General features: G+C 42.5%; 1 protein-coding gene across 1 annotated transcript in view; it reads right to left on the bottom strand.

Annotated features, from left to right (window-relative positions):
* The window catches only part of mgarpa (mitochondria localized glutamic acid rich protein a), a 42716-nt gene that overhangs the window by 11914 nt on the left and 5958 nt on the right, over positions 1-24844 (bottom strand). The window contains exons 4-7 of the mRNA XM_069923107.1: positions 15265-15368; positions 10713-10809; positions 3482-3643; positions 1500-1703 (exon numbers count right to left, since the gene is read on the bottom strand). Coding sequence (XP_069779208.1) covers positions 1522-1703; positions 3482-3643; positions 10713-10809; positions 15265-15368 — 545 coding nt within the window. The 3' untranslated portion in view covers positions 1500-1521. The remainder of the gene's footprint in view (positions 1-1499; positions 1704-3481; positions 3644-10712; positions 10810-15264; positions 15369-24844) is intronic.

Below are 24844 nucleotides of genomic sequence, written 5' to 3'. Positions count from 1 at the left end.
GTAACAAGAACGAAGAACGACGACAAACTACATATAAAGATGTAAAAATGGATAAGAAAGAACTAAAGAAGGGAAAAAAGGGAAGAAAGGAAGTAAGGGGAGGAAAAAAGAGGGTGAGCTTTGTTAAATGTGGAGATAAAAGTCTTTTCTGGAGGGTGTTGGGTGGGAGAGAATAACAGTCACTGCGAAATCAGTTGACGCTTGCGAGTGGGTTCACAATCCAAATGGAGAGGGAAGTTGTGGTTGCCCGGCAAGGGACAAGGGGCAACTCAGAGGAGAGGTGGGGAGAACACTTGTGGTTAAAGGAATTTTAGATGTGGGAGTTGATGAAATATTTTATGTTTTAGAAGTATTGTAGTATTGTCATACATTGAGTTCAAAAAGGGAAAATTGAGAGATGAAAATGGGAAAAAGGGGGAAGGTGGTGGTGAGGATGCGGAAATGAGGTGTAAACAGGGTATGAGATGGCCATGTTGAACTATATGACTATAAATATTAATGGAATGCATAACCAAATTAAAAGAAAGAGGCTATTAAATTTACTGAAAAAAGAAAAAGTAGATGTAGCATTTGTGCAGGAAACGCATCTAACTGAAGTGGAACAAAATAACTTAAGGAGAGACTGGGTAGAGCACGTAACGGCAGCATCATATAATTCAAAAGCCAGAGGTGTAGCTATATTAATCAATAAAAATGTACCAATCAAATAGAGGAGGAAATACTAGATCAAGCAGGGAGGTATGTAATGATAAAGTGTCAGATATATTCAGAATTTTGGAATTTGCTTAATGTATATGCACCTAATGAAGAGGATCAAAAGTTTATGCAAGATATTTTTTTGATGATTGTAGATACGCAGGGGAATATATTGATAGGAGGGGACTTTAACCTTAATTTGGACCCAAAGTTGAATTAGTTACAGTGCTGTGCATCAATGTACATTCAGAAACCAAACCCAGTTCAATATGCGCCCAAAAAAAGCAAAGCAACATTGGCAGAAACTCTTCAAAAACCTGTAGAGTTAGACACAGGAGAAAGCAAGGGACAGCAGATGAATATCAGTCTCACCTCACTGTTGATGTTTCTAGACATGCAAGGAGCAGGCAGCAGGAAACAGAACAGCAAATAAACCCATCTCAGTGCTCAGACCTCCAAACAGGCAAGGAGCAGGCAGCGGGAAACAGAACAGCAAGACTAAGCCTGTCTCAGTTCTCAGGCCTCCAGACAAATAAGGAGAAGGCCACAGGAAACAAAAGAAAATATTTATGCAGAATTACCATGAATATTTTTGGGGTGTTTTGTTTCAACCATAGTCAACAACTGAGTGTTTTATTTCCCAAGCAACGCAGGGTATCGTGTGTGTGTGTGTGTGTGTGTGTGTGTGTGTGTGTGTGTGTGTGTGTGTGTGTGTGTGTGTGTGTGTGTGTGTGTGTGTGTGTGTGTGTGTGTGTGTGTAAAAATAATATATATATGATTATTTTCAGGAAAGATCGAGTAACCTTTCATTTGTTCCGGTTGTAGCTATTGCGTCTGTTCATCTGGTGTCACAGCTTCCGTTTCCAATGGCATCTTGTCAGGTTCCACACCTGTTGGAGGATTTTCTATTTGCTCGACACTCAGAGCCACAGGGACTTCCACCTCCACCGCGACTGACTCCAAGGTCTCTTCACAAGCTTCAAGCTCTTCAGGAGACTGGGAATCATCTGAATTTAATGATAGTTCAAAAGAGCATTTAAAGATATCTCCAGATAGTTCATTCATATTGTTTAAAGATAAATTTCACCCCAAATGTGAAGTTGTTTGCAGAAGGCAGCAGATATTAAATTTGTATGGTTCTTTTTGATTTTGGACTAGAATGGAAAATTATTGAGCCAACCACCATTGTATATTTCCACTGACTTTTAATTCTGTCAAAAGTCAAAGGAATGATGTAAAACAGACTACTGATTCACTCTCATCAACTATACACTATGGAATAAACCTTATGCCAACAGTATTCAACACATAGGTCCTAGACTTGGATCACAACCTGATTTAAAGTAGCTGTTGATTCAAAAATTAAATTTCAACAGCAATGGAAGATAAAAATCAGCCAGGGTTTCACTTTAATTATTATCCAATGAAGATTACTGGGACCTGAAGGTATTCACAAAGCACATAATAATAATTAACTGGAATGTTCTCTGCAGTCTAGTGGATAATCAATATCCTATCTACACTACACAATAAGAATATTCACTTTGCAAGGAAAAGCCATTTGAAAACGAGGAAATCAGGAAATTAAGACTTTGTTGAGACAGGGTATTCAGGCGCTTGGGAAATTGAGGCCATTTGGTTATTCAGGTATCCTGTAATGGGAAGATCAAGTGGTTGGGAGGGTTGGGGGATTGGAGCTAGTAGGACATTAAAGGATCACATAACTGAAACGCTTCACCCTTTGGGCTATTTAAGCAAATCTCCTTGGCCCCTCCCTGAATTATTAACATAACTTCTGAAAATGTCTTGTTTTGGGTGAAGGCTATCAAAAGCATTATTAAAGTTTCACATCTGAAGTCTTTTTGTTAACATTGGGACATAATCTAATGTGCAGCTGTTCTAATAGTTTCTACCACCATGAGGTCAGTTGTTATAACATACTATGTGAGAGTCATGTAAATAGAGAAAGAAATTATGGATCTCTTCACCTTTCAGATAGAACTACAGTATAACGAAGTATAATGACTCAGAAGTATAAATTAGACTGGATGAATTAAATAATCAAGTAGATGATGAGAGAACAAATGATTGGATTTTTAATAAATTTATACCTAAAGGACAGAAATAGGCCCTTCCAGCCAATGAACCCATACCGCCCAAATACACCAATTAACCTACATACCTGTCATTTTTAGAAGGTGGAAGGAAACCAGAGCACTCGGAAGAAACCCACACAGGCACAGAGAGAATGTACAAACTTCTTACAGACAGAACTGGATACAAACCCAGGCCACTGGCACTGTAAGAGTGTGGTGCTAGCCACTATTCAATCACCTTGGCACCCTTTGTAAGTGAAGATTATTTTTTAAAGCAGAATAAAAAATATTTTTTTTCTGTTTTGCAGCATCATTACTTAGTGATTTTTAAGTATCCAACGATTAAAATCAGGATAGCTATTTCTCTCCATTTATAACCCAAGCAATTAAAATAAATCTTCTAAAGGCTAAAATCATTCCTGCATATCCTGACCATTGACTATCCAGTCACTTTAACTTATGCTATCTTTTCATCTCAGCTATTATTTTGCCTCATTTAATGAGGACATCATAATATTTTGTTAAATGTATGAACTATGTGGAAAAAGTGGCTTGATCTTATGCTTTAAGTAATATCAAGCTACAACACCCAACAAAGAGAACATCAATCCAATGAGCGATAGATAAGCCTGTAATGTATTTCAACAGACGTACATGAATTCTGGCTGGAGAGGATTGTTAACCTTTACCTGAAGTAGATGGTGACAGAACCTGAATCACTTCTTCTTCCTCTGGTGACTTTTCCTCGTTGGGTTCAACTGTTGAACGGCCTGCAGGTTGCTTGACACTTTCAGCTGCAGAGGCCTCTTCACCAGCTTCTACTGCTTCAAGAGATTGCTCTTCACCCGATTCTATTAAAAGTTTATCAAAGCCAGATGAAATAATATGCAGACATTACATGAGCTGATCTTAACACACAACTTCACTCCAAACCAGTGATGCAGGGCTGTTTGCAGAATTTGGACAGTATATTCAAAGAAATAAAGGGAGCATAATCTATAGTCAGGTATTAAACAACTCAGTCCTTTGATCTTAAATTGGAATTCACATCAAAGCAGGAGCCAGGCACCAAAATTGGGCACAGCACCAAGCAATGATGAGAAATAAATAGTTTTAATTATTGCTATGTACAACATAATACAATTAAAATATGCTATCCAGGCTTTGCAAAAAAAAAAAACTCTCCACTGCCATTTTGGATTTAAAAGTCACAGAAAACATGGCAAAGACAAAGTCTGAACATGACAATGGTCAAAGCAGCTCTCCCTCTTACTATCTGGTGAATCGTGGAATGACTTGAATTAGTGTGAATGAACGGTGACTTAGGATCATAATTATCAGGGATCCCCTCACTACTTTTGTAGCCTTTTATTATCAAGCCGACATGATGGGCAAACGTGACTCCATGATGCAGTAGATTGGAGTTAAAAAGGCTTTTATTAGCTTAGATGTTAGCTGGGGCTCAGAGAGCATCTGGCTTGGATCTCAGCAAGAAGTGATCTGGGGTCAAGGTCTTGGGTCAGGACCTTTATTAGGAGGGGTCAGAGGGAAGGAAGGGGCAGTCCAGTGGTGTAATACCTCATACCACCATACTACAATCTCACACTGGAATACTAAGTTAGAGAAACAGGTGTGAATGGAGCTATCCCCGAGTGTGATTCAACATTTGGAAGTGAGGAGCAAATTGGGAGAGTTAAGTAATATTTGTTATAATAAACCATTCACATTTGGAGGAATTGTCACATAATACAATAGGATCCTGAATGAATGTCACACCTGAAATTTCAAAGGTAAACAGCACTGCACCACCAGCTAAACTTTTTAAAGGGAAGCTGATGACAACTGGAGTGAAGTATCCCGTCAGAATGAAAAGCACAAAAGAGATATAATTTACATGCTTTTGTAGCATGCACAAAGCAAGCAATTCAGTTTTATTAATGCAATGGACAATTGTTAGCCTAAATGAAAAATAAAGAAGGAAAAGGGAGATGATAATACTGACAAGACAGTAATTCCCCTCTTCATACAGTATTCTTACAAGTTACATGAATAATATTATAGTGGAGGAATGCTAATATAAATTGTATATAAATTCTGTCCGTGATGTAGCAAGTAAGATGGTTTATTGGTTGGCTTGAAAGGAAGGGATTACTGAATTAGAATACACAGCAGGTGGATAAACAGAAAAATAGCATGGAAAATATGATCAGCTTTCAAATTAACAAATTGAAAAAAAATCTAATTGTATATAAAGACATGCCTCAAAGATATACTTTTATTTAAATAATTCTGCCAAACAGTTTTTCATGCTCTATCTCTTATGCAAAGTAATAATGTTTTCAAGCAATGTTGGCAACAAGTAAGCACTCATTCAGTTGAAATGAATTCCTGTGGGAGTGAGAAAAAATACAAGTCTAACCCTGATGTTACATCCACATTTTAGACAGTTGTGTTCCTGGCTTTTTATTCTGAAAACGTACCATAAAGAAGAAAATTAACAAAAATATTTTGTGTTTATTATTCCTAATCATTTTCCTGTGATACTATGAATTGAAATAGGCACACTGTTTTTGCAAAGGTTAAGGTCAATGATACAAAATAACTGTTGCAAATATAGGTTGTAGCACCTTAATCCCGTGACATTGGGACCTGGCCATTGCCGGACCACAGAAAATGCCGGAAAACAGAAATGGACCTCTAAGGGAACCCCCTACGTAAACATATTAAAGGTAGAACAAAGCTTAAAACAGAAAATAATGCTGTTGGCGTAGCAGTTAGCGCAACGCCTTTATAGCGCCAGCAATTAGGACTGGGATTCAAGTATTGTACATATCAATTTATAATTTGATTGAAGAATGCAGAGATAACATGAGTATTTATAAAGGAGATGGCAAACCATACCAACAATATATACTTATAATTAAGTGGGTGGCATGGTTAGTGTAGCAGTTAGCACACCTTTACAGTACCAGTGATCGCGACCAGGGTTCGAGTCCAGTGCTGTCTGGAAGTAGTTTATACTAACAAAGACAGATTCAAAACGTGCCAGACCATGGGAGTTGCCAGACCAAAGCACTGGATAAGAGAGGTACAACCTGTACTGCTTAACATACACACAGAGAAAACAGAATATAGACAAGAATTGAAGAATGAGAAGGATTTATCCTCAAAAATTAAACAAGTTTAACCCCTTCTTGAAATTAACAGCTTAATGTGGATACTCAGAAGCTATGAAAGAATAAATGTAAACTTTAACATATTGTTACCTTTCAAGGTTTGAAAGGTTATTTTTATATCACTGTGGGTAAAACGTCAGTGGAAAGCTGACGATTCCATTCTGCTTCCAGACAAAATTGGGCTCTTGAGTTTAAAATTTAATGATCATGCTTATATAGTATTTATTTTTGTATGCATATGCATGACTATGTTAAGGTGCACTCATAACCTTGTATGTGTATGTTACTGCTTTATAACTTGATTTTTTAAAAATTATGTTCTAAAAATATCCATAATCTGAAGTAAAACATGAATGTCTGCAAACATCATGATTGAAGTAAAAACACAATACTGGAGAAACTCAGCAGGTCAAATAGTGCACTTTATATAAGATTTATATTTATATTGCTATATAAAGTGCATTGTTTGACCTGCTGAGTTTCTCCACCATTGTGTTTTTACTTCAATCAGTGTCTGCAGACTTTCATGTTTTACTACTATCTACTGCAAAACTCTGAAATTTCTGAGGGATTCCTACCCTGAAAAAATTCTCCTTTACTCTCTGAAGGGAGTTCTCTCCCTGCTCCCCATCTTTAATCCCTGCTGCTCTCAAGCTTTACGATGTGTACTTACCCAGACTTGTTTCCTCAGATACATTGCCTTCCTCTCTAATTGTTATATGAAGTACACTGTTTGACCTGTTGAGTTTCTCTAGCATTGTGTTTTTACTCCATAATCTGAAGGACACTTTTGAGAGCTGAATCAGGAAAGTAGAGACAGGGTTTGTTGTGGAACCTGTTCACATTGGAATCCAAATTTGCCAATAGACGGGCAAATGTTTTCCAGGGTTCTCAATGTCCACTAAGTTTGAGAGAATGTGAAAATACCTTAGAATGAATGGATCTAGCCTTATGGAAGTAACAGGCCATTTTAGGGGAAGAACCATCTTTTAACCACATATATTTTGGTAAACCATATATACTTGTGTAATAGTCGAGTTTTGGGGACCAATTGTTCAGGTCAAATTGGGGGGGGGGGGCGGGGGGGGGGGAGGTCAATTTTACATGGATACTACTTTTGACCACGGTAAGTACCTGCATCGTTCAAGGCATTGGGAGCTCGGATGGCTGGGACCAGGTTGTAAGTCTGCGTTTGGGAAGTCAGAATCTGCAGTGGGTGAGTAACCGAGACAAGGATCCGTGGTCGGGACTTCGGAGCTCCAGTGGGCGGGTGGCCAAGGCAAAGATCCACTGTCGGGGCATTGGGAGCTTGGATGGTCGGGCAGCTGGGACATCAGGAGCTCGGATGGGCGGGTGGTCAGGGCACTGGGAGTTTGGATGAGCAGGAAACTGAGGTGAGGGTTTTTGATCGGGGCATCAGGAACTCGGACAAGTGGGAGGTTGAGGCCAAAAATAAAGGATTTGACTTTTACACAGGATATATGGAAAATACGTGATTTTTGGGCCAAAAAGAGGGGCGTTGACTTTTATACAGGATTGATTATTTCATAAGTATTTCTTGTGTCTTACATCAGGAATGTGGAAAGGATTGGATTTGCACTGAATGTAAATTCCTTTGCACAGAAATTCTGATTGAGCCATAGATAATGGAAAGGATATCTTGTTCCATTGGTATCAACTATGGATTGCTGCTTTTTGGTCCCAATGTTGTTTTGGGGAGACCCTGAGGATTCGTATGTTTAATTGCAGAATATATTAAAGCTCACACCAAGACACAAGAGAAACTTGTCCGTGAACTACTCTTTGCAGACGATGCCGCTTTAGTTGCCCATTCAGAGCCAGCTCTTCAGCGCTTGACGTCCTGCTTTGCGGAAACTGCCAAAATGTTTGGCCTGGAAGTCAGCCTGAAGAAAACTGAGGTCCTCCATCAGCCAGCTCCCCACCATGACTACCAGCCCCCCCACATCTCCATCGGGCGCACAAAACTCAAAACGGTCAACCAGTTTACCTATCTCGGCTGCACCATTTCATCAGATGCAAGGATCGACAATGAGATAGACAACAGACTCGCCAAGGCAAATAGCGCCTTTGGAAGACTACACAAAAGAGTCTGGAAAAACAACCAACTGAAAAACCTCACAAAGATAAGCGTATACAGAGCCGTTGTCATACCCACACTCCTGTTCGGCTCCGAATCATGGGTCCTCTACCGGCACCACCTACGGCTCCTAGAACGCTTCCACCAGCGTTGTCTCCGCTCCATCCTCAACATCCATTGGAGCGCTCACACCCCTAACGTCGAGGTACTCGAGATGGCAGAGGTCGACAGCATCGAGTCCACGCTGCTGAAGATCCAGCTGCGCTGGATGGGTCACGTCTCCAGAATGGAGGACCATCGCCTTCCCAAGATCGTATTATATGGCGAGCTCTCCACTGGCCACCGTGACAGAGGTGCACCAAAGAAAAGGTACAAGGACTGCCTAAAGAAATCTCTTGGTGCCTGCCACATTGACCACCGCCAGTGGGCTGATAACGCCTCAAACCGTGCATCTTGGCGCCTCACAGTTTGGCGGGCAGCAGCCTCCTTTGAAGAAGACCGCAGAGCCCACCTCACTGACAAAAGGCAAAGGAGGAAAAACCCAACACCCAACCCCAACCAACCAATTTTCCCTTGCAACCGCTGCAATCGTGTCTGCCTGTCCCGCATCGGACTGGTCAGCCACAAACGAGCCTGCAGCTGACGTGGACTTTTTTACCCCCTCCATAAATCTTCGTCCGCGAAGCCAAGCCAAAGAAGATATTAAACCTATTTATCCGAGAAATGTTGGGAATTATACAAGTGAGCATCTCAGAGACAGCTAGGTCGTGTTTAAGTGAAAAATGTTTGTTAGGGAAGTGTTAGTGAAACAAGAACGTCTGCAAATGCTGTGATTGTACTTAAATGCACAAAATCGCTGAAGAAACTCAACACGACCTGCAACATCCATAGGAGGCAAAGATATATAACGGGTCTGATCCCTTGACCAACTCCTCAGGGCCGAAACATTGATATATCTTTGCCTCTTATTGATGTTGCACGGCCTGCTGAGTTTCTCCAATGATTTTGTGGATTTACTAAGAGTGTTTCTTCTGTGAAGTACAAAGACATTTCTAATTTACTATGACTTAAAACGAAACATGTTTGTTTGGATTTCGGTGCTCCAAGAACATTTACGTTTTCAGGATATCCCAAACTAAAATTGCCCATGTACAATATAAACCAAATCATTTGTTAAATAGACACAGATATAATTAACAACATATAAACAAATCTCAGGCTTCACACTTACCAACATTGCAAACCTTTCTGAACGGAATTGTAATTGCTCCACACAATTATTTTTTAATTATATTTTGTTAACATTAGGGTCTAATGATTATAGTGTACTCACCAGCTTTCTCTGTAAAATGTAAAGAGGAGAAACAAAGAATAAAGAACTTGTTAAAACTCTAATAGTACCATCATTTTTTTTTGTTAAAAACAGAGAGTCCTCTTGCGTTCCTTGAAGTTTAGGAAGTAAAACTATCAGTTGCTACAGAACACAAAAGTGGAATGGTCTAAGCTCTGTGTTGAGTTTGCTCAAGCAAGGAACAACTGGGGGGGTATGGCAATTTACCTTTGAATCCCTGAACTAATGAAGAGAAAAATTAGCAAGGCTCCAACTACTGAATCCTATTTGCTGTGGATCCTGCCCACATGTGGATACATACTGAAGGCATGCAGTATCCTCTAGTGTTGATATTTGTTCATAAGTAGACTGATGAGAGCCGCTGACAGTAAGAAAATAACATGGATAACACTGCAAGGAGCTGCAGCCCAATGCGAGTCAGCACCTTCATGAGAAGATAGGGAAAAAAAACTGGGAAATGAGCAGAAGGGACGAATGAAAGAAAGCTTGTTCATTCTGTCACAGTCAAAAACATTTACATTTTGAAGTATCACATCTACAATTCGTTCTGAGCAATCGAAAGGGAAAATGTGGAACGGATAATATGATAACGAAAGCTCCTAAGTCGCCAAATGCAGTAAAGAGGAGTCACAAAGTTCAGATCTTAATGGACAGGTGGACACATGATGTAGCCTAGGATCTGCAGGATGGGAAGCGAATCAAAGAGTTATCTCAGTTTTGATGATATGAGTAACATCTCAAAAAAGATCCGTAAATTGGTAAAAAAATTGATAAAATTACAAGGGAAATGCAGGTTAATATCTTTGGATCCTCACTCCTGATAACTCAAAACTCCATTTAAATGAAATTAAGGAAAATTAAAAACTCAAAGTGGAACTTTAATATAACAAAAATAATTAGTCACAACAATTCACCCTCATGCTTGAATTTTCCATTGTACCATTCAGGACATTATTACAAGAACTAACTAAGATTCTGGCTGAGCCTGGTGCAACAAGTACATAAGGATCTGAGTCAACTGAACCTTGGCACAAAATAGTGGTTTATAAAATCATGAGGGGCGGGGATTTGATAGATGGTCATGGTCTTTTTCCCCACGTGGAGGAAAAGTCTGGGATGTATTATGAGAGGGATGAATTAAGAGCTGCCAAAATAAGTTGGAGAGGCAGATAAACTAGTAACCAAAGGAAAGGTCAGAGCGATATTGGCCTTGCACACTGTGGACTAGTAGGGTTGAAGAGTCTGGTTCCTAGCTGTAAAATCTATAACTCTACGTTTATCAAAGTAAAACTTACCCTTTTCCTTTGGTGTCCACTCCTTCTTCGGACGCTCCATTATCTCTGTAATTCTGTCATTGTATCTGGCTTTGTCTGTGTGGAGAACTTTGTATGTCTGGAGAAAGACAATCCAACTTTATGAAAACATCCAAATGCTCTGCCGACAGTCTCTGAATGCCCTGCTCTTCTCTCTGAATGCCCTGCTCTTCTCTCTGAATGCCCTGCTCTTCTCTCTGAATGCCCTGCTCTTCTCTCTGAATGCCCTGCTCTTCTCTCTGAATGCCCTGCTCTTCTCTCTGAATGCCCTGCTCTTCTCTCTGAATGCCCTGCTCTTCTCTCTGAATGCCCTGCTCTTCTCTCTGAATGCCCTGCTCTTCTCTCTGAATGCCCTGCTCTTCTCTCTGAATGCCCTGCTCTTCTCTCTGAATGCCCTGCTCTTCTCTCTGAATGCCCTGCTCTTCTCTCTGAATGCCCTGCTCTTCTCTCTGAATGCCCTGCTCTTCTCTCTGAATGCCCTGCTCTTCTCTCTGAATGCCCTGCTCTTCTCTCTGAATGCCCTGCTCTTCTCTCTGAATGCCCTGCTCTTCTCTCTGAATGCCCTGCTCTTCTCTCTGAATGCCCTGCTCTTCTCTCTGAATGCCCTGCTCTTCTCTCTGAATGCCCTGCTCTTCTCTCTGAATGCCCTGCTCTTCTCTCTGAATGCCCTGCTCTTCTCTCTGAATGCCCTGCTCTTCTCTCTGAATGCCCTGCTCTTCTCTCTGAATGCCCTGCTCTTCTCTCTGAATGCCCTGCTCTTCTCTCTGAATGCCCTGCTCTTCTCTCTGAATGCCCTGCTCTTCTCTCTGAATGCCCTGCTCTTCTCTCTGAATGCCCTGCTCTTCTCTCTGAATGCCCTGCTCTTCACTCTCCGAATGCCCTGCTCTTCACTCTCCGAACGCTCCGTTCTCCACTCTCCGAACGCTCCGTTCTCCACTCTCCGAACGCTCCGTTCTCCACTCTCCGAACGCTCCGTTCTCCACTCTCCGAACGCTCCGTTCTCCACTCTCCGAACGCTCCGTTCTCCACTCTCCGAACGCTCCGTTCTCCACTCTCCGAACGCTCCGTTCTCACTCTCCGAACGCTCCGTTCTCCACTCTCCGAACGCTCCGTTCTCCACTCTCCGAACGCTCCGTTCTCCACTCTCCGAACGCTCCGTTCTCCACTCTCCAAACGCTCCGTTCTCCACTCTCCAAACGCTCCGTTCTCCACTCTCCAAACGCTCCGTTCTCCACTCTCCAAACGCTCCGTTCTCCACTCTCCAAACGCTCCGTTCTCCACTCTCCAAACGCTCCGTTCTCCACTCTCCAAACGCTCCGTTCTCCACTCTCCAAACGCTCCGTTCTCCACTCTCCAAACGCTCCGTTCTCCACTCTCCAAACGCTCCGTTCTCCACTCTCCAAACGCTCCGTTCTCCACTCTCCAAACGCTCCGTTCTCCACTCTCCAAACGCTCCGTTCTCCACTCTCCAAACGCTCCGTTCTCCACTCTCCAAACGCTCCGTTCTCCACTCTCCAAACGCTCCGTTCTCCACTCTCCAAACGCTCCGTTCTCCACTCTCCAAACGCTCCGTTCTCCACTCTCCAAACGCTCCGTTCTCCACTCTCCAAACGCTCCGTTCTCCACTCTCCAAACGCTCCGTTCTCCACTCTCCAAACGCTCCGTTCTCCACTCTCCAAACGCTCCGTTCTCCACTCTCCAAACGCTCCGTTCTCCACTCTCCAAACGCTCCGTTCTCCACTCTCCAAACGCTCCGTTCTCCACTCTCCAAACGCTCCGTTCTCCACTCTCCAAACGCTCCGTTCTCCACTCTCCAAACGATCCGTTCTCCACTCTCCAAACGCTCCGTTCTCCACTCTCCAAACGCTCCGTTCTCCACTCTCCAAACGCTCCGTTCTCCACTCTCCAAACGCTCCGTTCTCCACTCTCCAAACGCTCCGTTCTCCACTCTCCAAACGCTCCGTTCTCCACTCTCCAAACGCTCCGTTCTCCACTCTCCAAACGCTCCGTTCTCCACTCTCCAAACGCTCCGTTCTCCACTCTCCAAACGCTCCGTTCTCCACTCTCCAAACGCTCCGTTCTCCACTCTCCAAACGCTCCGTTCTCCACTCTCCAAACGCTCCGTTCTCCACTCTCCAAACGCTCCGTTCTCCACTCTCCAAACGCTCCGTTCTCCACTCTCCAAACGCTCCGTTCTCCACTCTCCAAACGCTCCGTTCTCCACTCTCCAAACGCTCCGTTCTCCACTCTCCAAACGCTCCGTTCTCCACTCTCCAAACGCTCCGTTCTCCACTCTCCAAACGCTCCGTTCTCCACTCTCCAAACGCTCCGTTCTCCACTCTCCAAACGCTCCGTTCTCCACTCTCCAAACGCTCCGTTCTCCACTCTCCAAACGCTCCGTTCTCCACTCTCCAAACGCTCCGTTCTCCACTCTCCAAACGCTCCGTTCTCCACTCTCCAAACGCTCCGTTCTCCACTCTCCAAACGCTCCGTTCTCCACTCTCCAAACGCTCCGTTCTCCACTCTCCAAACGCTCCGTTCTCCACTCTCCAAACGCTCCGTTCTCCACTCTCCAAACGCTCCGTTCTCCACTCTCCAAACGCTCCGTTCTCCACTCTCCAAAAGCTCCGTTCTCCACTCTCCAAACGCTCCGTTCTCCACTCTCCAAACGCTCCGTTCTCCACTCTCCAAACACTCTACTGTTCACTCTCCAATGTTCAGCTCTTCACTCTCCAAATGCTCTGCTCTTCACTCTCTGAACACCCTGCTCTCCACTCTCTCTCACTTCACCATCTTCCATAACGCTGATTCCTCCTCTAAGCTCTGTCTGGGCATTCTCCAGCCAGATGGCATTAACATAACTTTTCTGGTTTCTGCTAACCTGCTCTCCCCCTCTCCCTTTTCCTCTCTGAGATGGAGCACTCTGTCCTCACCAGAGGCCTTACCTTCATCCCTTCTGCCCACATCTTAATGAATTTGTCACCTCCACCTCCGTGCTTACTTCCATGACCATGACTCTCCACCCCACCCCCTTAAAGACCCCTTTTCCCACTTTAAGCCTTCTTCCTTTTCTGGACTCCTCATCCTGGCCAGCTGCCCACTCTGATCAATTTATTTCATCTGTCTCAACTTCACAACTCCCCCCTCGTATTCTATTCTTACTTCCATCGAACGCTCGGCCCTCCACTCTCTCCGCAGCAATCCCAACTTCACCATCAAGCCCGCAGACAAGGGTGGTGCTGTTGTGATCTGGCGCAATGACCTTTGCCCTCCTGAAGCCAGACGACAGCTCTCAGACACCTCCTCCTACCTGCACCTCCCACAGGACCTCACCATGGCACATCAAACCATCGTCTCCAACACCATCTTCAACCTCATCACCTCTGGTCACCTCCCTCCCAAGGCCCTCATTGTCTCCCATCACCACACTGCTCATTGTTACCTTTTACCCAAGATACACAAACCCAACCATCCAGGCATACCCATTGTTTCCGCTTGTTCTTGCCCCACCGAACTATTTTTATCTTACCTTGACTCTATCTTTTCTCCCCGGTCCAATCCTTCCCCACCTACATCCACAACACCTCACATGCCCTCCATCTCCTCAATGACTTCAGATTCCCCAAAGTGGACCTCCCAGTGGCCAACCATTTCAGTTCTGTGTCATACTCCCATTCTCACATCTCTGTCCATGGCCTATCCCCACAACATCATCCACAAAAACACCTGTTTTTCCATCTGGGCACTCTCCACCAGAGAGCATTAACATTGACTTTTCAGGTTTCTGCTAACCTGCTCTCCTCTTCTCCTTCCCCCTCCCCTTTCCAGTTCTCCTCTCTCTCTTCCCCTAGCCATCCTTCCTCCCCTTGATTGCTGCTGCCCCCTCCCTTCCTTCTCCACCTATCATCTCCTGCCGTTGCAATGACACCTCCCCTCCTACTCTTTTGTTCAGATGCCCGTTGACATTTTTCCACACTTTGATGAAAGGTCAAACCCAAAACTTTGGTTGTGTATTTTTACTTTCGCTATATAAAGGACACTGTTTGACTTACTGAGTTTCTGCAGCGTTGTGTTTTTACTTCAACCACGGTGTCTGCAGACTTTTGTGTTTTACTTTATGAAGTGTACTCTGTGCATTTGTTCACAATATATGTTGAAGAAACTCCTACAAGAAGAATTATGCAACGACCTAACACTGATTTTACTGATGCTGCTTTGTCAGATCAATACTGGCCCAGGACATCAGATATAAGCTTTTTTAAAAAAAATGTCTGCATTCTCCTGAAAGCGCAATGCCTCATCTCAAAAATTTAACCTGCAATAACCCAGCACTGGATTACCAGCCTGAGCTTTTGAGAACAATCACTAACCTTCCCAGTCATATGAGAAAGCCAAACAGCTAAAATTCTATTCTCCCTGGTGTGCATGGAGTGTCAAATGCGAGCATGAAGGTAAGGGACAATGCACTGTGTCAATCAGAAGTATACAGTCTGAAACTGTTAGAGTCATGTATGTTTATTGAACTGGTTCTTACATAAAGGCCTGCACCTGCAATCACTCCACCAATCACCAGAGCGTACATCATGGTCTCGCCAGAGGAGCCTGAATGACCACCAGAAGATATTTGGCGGATAGAACCTGTGAAGCAAATCAAAATCATGAGCAGAAGAGGGAAGAGAATCATACCAAATTAAACTTTGATCTGGTCACAGCTACCAACACCGATGGGATAACTTGCCTATTAATGGTTGAGGCATTCAGCTCAAACTTGAAGTCATCTAGTCCTAAGATGCAGGGATCAACCACACAGATTGTTATTCAGGCAAATGAACAGTGAAAAGCAGATGTGGACATGACACAAAATAATGCTTCAATGGTTTGAAGGTGTGGCACATTGATTAAACCTCAAACAAAGGACAATGTAAATTTGATGTTGGCTTGACAAAGAACTTTCTCTCCTTAACTACAAACTGATGGATTAAACTCAAAAATAACAGAGTTGTTTAAATTTGTGTAAAAAGAATGTTTTAATTGGAGCTATTTCACTGCCATGGCCATGTCAGGAACTTGAGAGACAAAAGTTTCTGGTTGGATGGAAACAAGTGTGGGAAGCTAGACAACATTCAAAGACATTGGGGGTTAAAGGGATGTAGGAAATGTCAACAGGAGGAGAAGATTGCCACTTTGGAAGTTTGCCTGTGAGGAAATAGGTAACAACAGCAGATTTGAAGGAGGAGCAGTACTTAAGGAGGGAGAACTATTCACTTGGGGGCCAGAAATGGAAGTTGGGGGTCAGCAGTTTAGTAGAGGCGGAGCTGAAGAAGCAGGCATGTGGGTTTAATGGATACAAAGAATTCAAAAATGGAACTGAGAGGAGAGAAGCTAGATCATGGACGGCATGGTAGTGCAGCACTGTTACAGCACCAGCCGCATGGGGCTGAATCTGTCGCTATCTGTAAGGAGTTTGTACGTTCTCCTCGTGTCTGTGTGGAGTTTCCCCGAGTGCTCCAGTTTCCCGCCAGCCACCCTCCAAGACATAGGGGGCTTGTAGATCAATTGGGTAGCACGAGCACCTGGGCCGGAAGGGCCTGTTACCATGCTGTATGTTTAAAGTTAAAATAATAACATTCAGGCCGATGTTCAAGACTAGACACTGGAAAAGGGTTAGGTAGACAACTGAATCAGCAGAGCAAGGGGTCTAACTGGCTTATTCTGCTATTATTTTTTGCATCCTTATCTTCATTCTGAAATTTAATAATATATTCCCAAGTAAATATTTATAATATATTTGACCAAGCCTAATAATGATTTTAATAATCCATTGTTTCAATCATGTTGTGTGTCAACATTGCAGAGAAGTTGAAATCATGTTAAAAATTGCAAAACCAAAGTTTATGTTATTTATTAAAATCTGAAAATTTATTTAATTATTCCCTGAAGTACAATCCAGTTTATTGTTATTGAATGTACATGGCCAAATTGAGATCTGTTTTAATGCATTATAGATCTGAAATGATTATGGATATCATGGCAATGGCTACAAATAATACCACTGATTGAATACGAAATACCTACAAATATTGTACTTTGTTTCTGTCTTTCTTAAGAAAGCAGCCTTTATCCTCAAAGACCCCCCACTACCCAGGGCATGCCCTCTTCACTCTGCTACCATCAGGAAAAAGCTGCAGGAGTCTGAAGACGAGCATCCAGTGGCACAAGTCAGCTTCTTCCCCATTGCCATCAGATTTCTGAATGGACAATGAATAGACATGACCTCATTTTCTCTTTTTTTTTCCCACTAATGCATTTATTTTTAAATGTAATTTTATTGTAATATTTACAGTGACGCTGCCGCAAAACAACAAATTTTGTGACATTCATGACAATAAATTCTGATTCTGATTCTACATGGCCTGCGTCTAAAAGAACATGTTGCTGCATTCCTTTTCCCCAGGATTCCTCCTCCTTTGAGATATTGTTGTCACACGGTTTGACATCATCGTCAAATCGACCTAACAACACACCAAGATGTCAAAAAGCATGAGGCTTCTACTCCCAACATGATGCTCATGCGAATATCTGCACACTGCCCTCCTAGTTATATGTTAGCTGTTCGTTTTGGGTACTTGGTAGAATCATTGCTATGATTTCTCAACTATATGACGCCATGAAGCTTTCTTCATTGGAATCAGCTGGAAGAAAACAAACTGAATTATATATTGCCATGAAGGAAAAGAACAATGATTTGAATATGAGTGGAGAGAGAATGGAAATTTGGGCAATACCTCATTGGAAATTATAATTAGCCCAAAAAATATTACAACCAGGGAGGACAAATTTACGAATATCTTGCCACTTCAATTTCCATGCAATTGGGGCATGAGTGTCTCAGGCCATTCCTTATGCAACACTGGTTTGAACTTCGCAAAAATGACAGAAATTTAATTGTCACACCTCAAAGAATAAATAGTGGTGTCCCATTTTGGACACTCCTGTCAATTCAGTCTGAGCTACTTGTTGTTGGTGCCTATCCAGCAGGCTGTTACTGCTCAAAATTTGATTAGCGTGAAACAAAGGAGTCCTTTTTGAGAACCAATGAAATTCTGTTGATACAAAAGTAAAGGTCTTTTACTTATTATCTTATTTCACTTTACTGGCTGTAAAAAATTACTCTACAGTGGAATTGAAACAGTTTTGAAACAGCGATGGCATTTCTGCACCAGATATTTTTACTTAGGATGTGAATTGATGGATTATTTACTTATCTCTGTCCTGGTAGGCCCATTATTTCCACACAACAGCAAACAATCTCATTGCAGCAGGTTATCCCCCCCCACCCCTCCACACCCTCCTCCCAACCCTGCACTGCCCACTTTCTATCTCTTAACCAAGATCCATGAACAGGGCAGTCCTGGTTTCTACCTTCAGCTCTAATTAATTACTTTTGTTTAAAATACTAAGATACCAAAGATTTGCATCTTAATTTTTAAGTACTCATAAAGAATTAAATTGCAACAGTACTTCGTTCTCCCGGGCTTATATTTTTGATACCTTTGCTTCTTCCATGTATTTAATGTTTTTCCAAGCAATTATTTTTGTTCACCACAACTGTATTTTCATACATAATAAATGTGAACATTCAAAGATACTGATCTAACAAACCTAAGACATGAAATTGCTTCCTTTAGTCTCCAAAAAAGAATCAGCAGCTTTTCATGCAAATAAGGCTTCCATTAGCAATGCCATTATGGCGCCAATCTCCGAGGATCCAATATGCCACTGTCTGTACATTCTCCTCGTCACCTACGTGCATTTTTTCGGGGGCTCCGGTTTCCTCCCACCCTCCAAAATGTACAGTTTAAAATAAAAACACAACTGTCAAACAACATTTTTTTTATGTAGCAAAGATAAAGATACACAACCATCATTTTGAGATTGAGCCCTTTATCAAGGCATGAAAAGTAGGCCAGCAGAAACTGGAGAGAGAGGGCACACCAACAAGCAGGGGGAGGAGAGAAGGAGAGGGAAGGGGGTGAAGAGCTGGATGAAAGAAGACAAGGGGAAAGGGAAGGGAAGGAGAATGGAGAGTAGGCCAGCAGAAACTGGAGAAGTCAATGTGAATGCCATCCAGTTGGAGAGTGCCCAGATGAAAAATCAAATGTTTTTCCTCCAATTTACAGGTGGTCTTATGGGATCGCACTTGAGGCCATGGACAGACATGTGTGCATGGGAGTGAGGTGTGGAATTTTAAATATTTGGCCACTGGGAGATTTCTGTCATTGATGCAGACAGAGCAAAGGTGCTCAGTGAAGCAATCTCCCAGTCTGCGCCCAGTCTCTCCGATGTAGAGAAGGCTACAAAGGGAGCACCAGATGCAATAACAACTCCCGCAGATACACAAGTGAAGTGTTACTTCACTTGAAAGAATTGTTGAGGCCCCCGAATGGTGGTGAGTGAGGAGGTATAGGCACAAATGCAGCACTTCCTGCAGCTGCAAGGGAAGATGCCGGGGGGGGGGGGGGGGCAATTGGTGGGGATGAATGGACGAGGGAGTTACAGAGGGAGTAGTCCCTATGAAAAGCAGAGATGGGAGAAGAGGGGAAGATGTGCCTAGTGGTGTAGGTGGCAAGAATTATGGTGAAAAATATGTTGGATGGGGAAGCTGGTGGATTGGTAGGTAAGGACAAGGGAAATCCTGTGTTTGATGAATTTCAGGTCAGAGGGGACCATGGCAGATGAGCAGGGAATGGAGGAGATGCGGGCTGAGTCAATAGTGGTGATGGGGAAGTCACGTTTGTAGAAGGCGGCAAACATTTCAGATGATTTGGACTGGAAGACCTCATCTTAGGAACAGAAGCAGTGGAGATGGAGAAGCTACAAGAAGGGAATAGACTCCTTGCAGGGGAGAGGGTGTGGAGAAGTATAGTCGAGGTAGCTGTGGGAGTTGGTGGGTTTGTAAAATATGCCTGTGGATAGTTTGTCTCCAAAGATGGGAGACAGAGATTAAGAAAGGGGAGAGTATTATGGAGATGGACCAGATGAACTTGAGATTGGGGTGAAAGTTTGCAATGAAGTGAATATAGTTGACAAGCTTATCACATGCGCATGAGGCAGCCCTGATGTAGTCAACAATATAGCAGAGGAAGAGTTGAGGGGCCTTGCCTGTGTAGGCTTGAGGCATGGATTGCTCCACTAGCCCACAAATAGGCAGGTATAGCTGGGACCATTTGTAATTGGACGGCACATGTTTCGTGAGCTAGAATATCCTTCTCCCGTGCCGTATTGTTCAAAAAATTAAATTATTAGTGAGATCCAATTACCCTTGCAAGTTGTGGAGAGGATATCTCATTGATTTCAGTTCCTCAAAGATTGATATCTTGTATGTGGTTGATTATTTAACATGACACTCCCTTTTCAAGCACTAACTGCTAAGTGATCATGGGAGATTTCAACTTCCCTCACATTGATTGGGATACCCATACAGTTAGAGGGCTGGATGAGCTAGAGTTCATTAAATGTGTTCAAGATTGTTTTCTAAATCAATTAGTAGAAGAACCGACTCGGGACGGTGTAATACTAGATCTCCTGTTAGGGAATGAGCTAGGTCAGGTATTGGACATTAATGTTGGAGAACAAATTAGGTCTAGTGATCATAACTCTGTTAATTTTCGGGTAGTTTTAGGGAAGAGCAAGGAGGGGCCTAAAGTTGAGGTTCTGGATTGGAGAAGAGCAAATTTCAAAGAAATAAGAAAGGATTTGGGGAGTATTGAGTGGGACAGGATATTTTCAGGTAATGATGTAAATGAAAAATGGAGGATATTCAAAAAAGAAATTTTGCGGGTACAGAGTAGATATGTCCCAGTGAGGATCAAAGGAAAGGCTGGAAGTCATAGGGAGGCTTGGTTTTTGAGGAATATTGGAAATTTGGTTAGGAGAAAAAGGGAGGTGTACAAGAGGTATAAAGAGCAGGGAACTGAGAGTTTGAAGGAGGACTACAAGGAGTGTAGAAGGAATCTTAAGAAAGAAATTAGAAAGGCCAAAAAAAGGCATGAAGAGGCTTTGGCAGACAGTAAAAATCAATCCAAAGGGTTTCTATAGGTACATTAAAAGTAAAAGATTAGTGAGAGATAAAATTGGACCCCTTGTAGATCGCGAGGGTAGGCTGAGTGAGAAGTCAGAGGAAATGGGGGAAATTTTGAATGATTTCTTTGCCTTGGTATTCACTAGGGAAAAAAATATTGAACCAGTTGAAGTAAAGAAAAATAGTGGGGAGGTCATGAAGCATATAAGGATAACCAAGGAGGTAGTGATGGCTGTGTTGAAAAAGATAAAGGAGGATAAATCTCCGGGACCGGACAAAATATTCCCAAGGACACTCAGGGAGGCTTGTGGACAGATAGTGGGGTCATTAACAGAGATATTTAGGATATTACTGGTCACGGGGGTAGTGCCAAAGGATTGGAGGGTGGCGCATGTGGTTCCGCTGTTTAAGAAAGGGTCCAAATGTAAACCTGGGAATTATAGGCCCGTGAGTCTGACGTCTGTGGTGGGTAAGTTGATGTAAAGTGTTCTGAGGGATGGTATTTACAAATATTTGGAGGTACAGGGATTGATAGGGAGTAATCAGCATGGTTTTGACAGAGGTAGATCATGCTTGACAAACCTGATTGAGTTTTTTGAGGAGGTGACAAAATGGTTGATGAAGGGAAAGCTGTGGATGTTGTCTATTTGGACTTTAGTAAAGCTTTTGACAAAGTTCCCCACAGGAGGTTAGGAAAAAAGGTGGAGGCATTAGGTATAAATAAGGAGGTAGTGCAATGGATTCAGCAATGGTTGGATGGGAGGTGTCAGAGAGTAGTGGTGGAAAATTGTTTGTCCAATTGGAGGCCAGTGACTAGTGGAGTTCCTCAGGGATCGGTCCTGGGTCCATTATTGTTTGTTATATATATTAACGATCTGGAAGTAGAGGTGGAGAAATGGATAAGCAAGTTTGCAGATGATACAAAGATTGGTGGTGTTGTGGACAGTGAGGAAGATTACCGTAGATTAAAAGGTGATTTAGGAAGGCTGGAGGTGTGGGCTGAGAAATGGCTGATGGAATTTAATATAGATAAGTGTGAGGTTCTAGATGTGCAGAGCAACAAATGGATTTAGGAGTGATGGTAAATAGTACCCTCAAGGCTGATACTCAGGTAGATGGTGTGGTGAAGAAGGCATTTGGAATGTTGGCCTTCATAAATCGGAGTATTGAATTCAAGAGTGGGGAGGTTATGATGAAATTGTACAAGGCATTGGTGAGGCTAAATTTGGAGTACTGTGTACAGTTTTGGTCACCAAATTATAGGAAAGATATAAACAAAATAGAGAGAGTACAGAGAAGGTTCACAAGAATGTTGACAGGATTTCAAGGTTTGAGTTACAGGGAAATGTTGTGCAGACTAGGGCTTTTTTCTCTGGAGCGTAGAAGATTGAGGGGGGACTTGATAGAGGTGCTTAAGATTTTAAAAGGGACAGACAGAGTAAATGTGGATAGGCTTTTTCAATTAAGAGTGGGGGAGATTCAAACTAGAGGGCATGGTTTAAGATTGAAGGGGGAAAATTATAAAGGGAACACGAGGGGAAATTTCTTTACGCAAAGGGTGGTAGGGATGTGGAATGAGCTTACGGCAGATGTAGTTGAGGCGGGATCATTGGTTACATTTAAGGATAGACTGGATAGTTACATGGAGAGGAGAGGACTGGAGGGGTATGGACCGGGTGCTGGTCAATGGGACTAGGAGGGTGGGGATTTGTTACGGCATGGACTAGTAGGGCCGAACTGGCCTGTTCTGTGCTGTAAGTGGTTATATGGTTAATGGATGTTAACTTTATTCTCCAAAAGATAAATAAACTAAAGATCAGAAAATGTTTAGGTGGTGCAGAGTTATGGACTTATTACAAGTTCATTTAAAAACTACAACATTAGAACTGTTGGTCATTTGCATCCCAGCCACACTTGTTTATTTTAACATAATCCAAGGGGTCCATTTATAATCCAGGCAACAGAACAGCACATGTCTCATACCTGGTATCCTGACCAGAATACAGGAGACAGTGCTTTGGAATAGCAGATACATGGGCACATATGCTGATATCTTAAGCAAATCTCAGTAGATGATTTGCCTGTACATCCTGCCATGGGCATAGACACAAAGCAGTTTCAGGAGGCTGCATTCAGATGGCTGGGGAGGCCACCGTGCTGAAGCGATGATCCCTCTCGGAGGAGGGTTACAAAGTTCGCCTCGCAGGCGCCTCCACATGGCCTCCCGACAGCTGCATATTGCCAAAATATGCGCTTTACAAGCGGGGCAATTGGCCACCTGAAAGTGCCTAGTAAAGAGTAAATGCGGGAAGTGAGCAAATGGAGAAAGTGTTATTTTCAAGCTTCCTCCTCATAAATGGGAGTTTTTAATCTGTCCTCATTGGTGAAGAGTGCTTCCAAATTATCAGTGAAGGAGTAGATAGTTGAGACAATGAAAATGTTAAAAAAAATAGAACAGGTGGCTGAAACTAAAGTAAATGAGTAACAAAGGACCAGATGGGAATTGGCAAGAGTAATGCAATTGTTGTGTCCATGGATTTTCAGACAGACTTCAAAAAGTGCCATATAATCGCCTTATCAGAAAAATTGAACCACATGGCATAAATCTGATTTGCATGGATACAAGATCATTTCAATAATAGACAATGGCATCATGGTGAAAAATTGTTTGCCAGATGAGAGGATGGTGAGTAGTGGTATTCCCTAAAGATCAGTATGAAGTCCATTGCTTTTTTGATCTACATTAGGCTTGGGAAGCAAGCTGCAATCTAATTTGCAGCTGATACAAAATTTAGTAATGCTGTAAAATGCAGAGAGGATCATAAAAAATTGCAGCAAGGATATAAAAGGAATGGTGGAATAAGCAGATTCAAGATTCTTTTATTGCGCCTCGCAGCCCTACCTTCCCTGTCTATTCCTCAGTTGGTGTGTGGGGGGGGGTCATCCCAACCAGGAAAAGTCAAGAGAGCAGCCTGAGCTCTGGCTGGTGTGCCGTGACAAACCCACAAAACCCCAATATATGTTTCACACCTTTGTGGTGAGTGTGTCTTCAATGTAGTGTGTAACTGTGGTTAGTTAAGTGTTAAATGTTGAGGCTCTGGGATGGCGGGGGGAGGATGTTGTGTGGAGGGAGGGGAATGGAAAGAGCTTGAACTCTGCAGAGAATTTTGTATAGTATTGATCATTGTAAATTGTAGTCAGTACTGATACTTTTAACATTGACACTGATGATATTGATAATTGAGTACAAGTTTGGAAAATCATAAATAAAATATTCAAAAAAGATTCTTTTATTGTTAGGTAATATTACATGAAATTTCCTTTAGTCTGCCATAAGACAACGATTCGCCATCAGCAGAAATTGCCCAGCGCCAGAGAAAGAGAAGCAAAAGATATGTGTTAGATCACGTTTAATGAGATGTATAGTGAAGTGATGCCTTTTGGTAGGAAGTTTGTGGCGAAGCATTATAGAATGAAGGGATGCATGGGCAGAGGGACATGGAGGCATGGATGATTAAGTCATTGAAAGGATTAGGGCTGGTTAAGAAAGTGCTTAATACACAATTCTGGGCTTTAGCATTAGAGGCATTAAGAATAAGATCAGGGAAGTCATGCTGAACTTTTATAAAGCACTGCTCCAGCCTCAACTGGAAAATTGTGCTCAATTATGTCACCATATTATAAAGAGATGCAAAGGCAATAGGATCATGAAAATGGTATGGGGGTGAGAGACTGAAGTTACAAAAATATATTCAAGAAGCTGGGAGTGTTTTTGTTTCTCTCAGAGAAGATGAAGATGTTATAAGACTGTGAGACATAGGAGTTAAAAAAAAAAAAGGCTATTCAGCCCAGTGAGTCTGCCTCGCCTTTCAATCACGAACTGATCCCCTTTCCCACTCAGCCCTACTACTTGACTGTCTCCCCATAACCTTTAATGCCTGGCAAAACAAGAACCTATCAAACTCTACCTTAATACACCCAATGACTTGGCCTCTGCAACTACCCGTGGCAACAAATTCCAGATTCACCACCC

Source organism: Narcine bancroftii, chromosome 3 (assembly GCF_036971445.1).
Source record: "Narcine bancroftii isolate sNarBan1 chromosome 3, sNarBan1.hap1, whole genome shotgun sequence".
NCBI classification, from domain to species: Eukaryota; Metazoa; Chordata; class Chondrichthyes; order Torpediniformes; family Narcinidae; genus Narcine; species Narcine bancroftii.
Note: the sequence above shows the minus strand (reverse complement) of the source record. Positions and strands in the feature narration are given on the sequence as shown.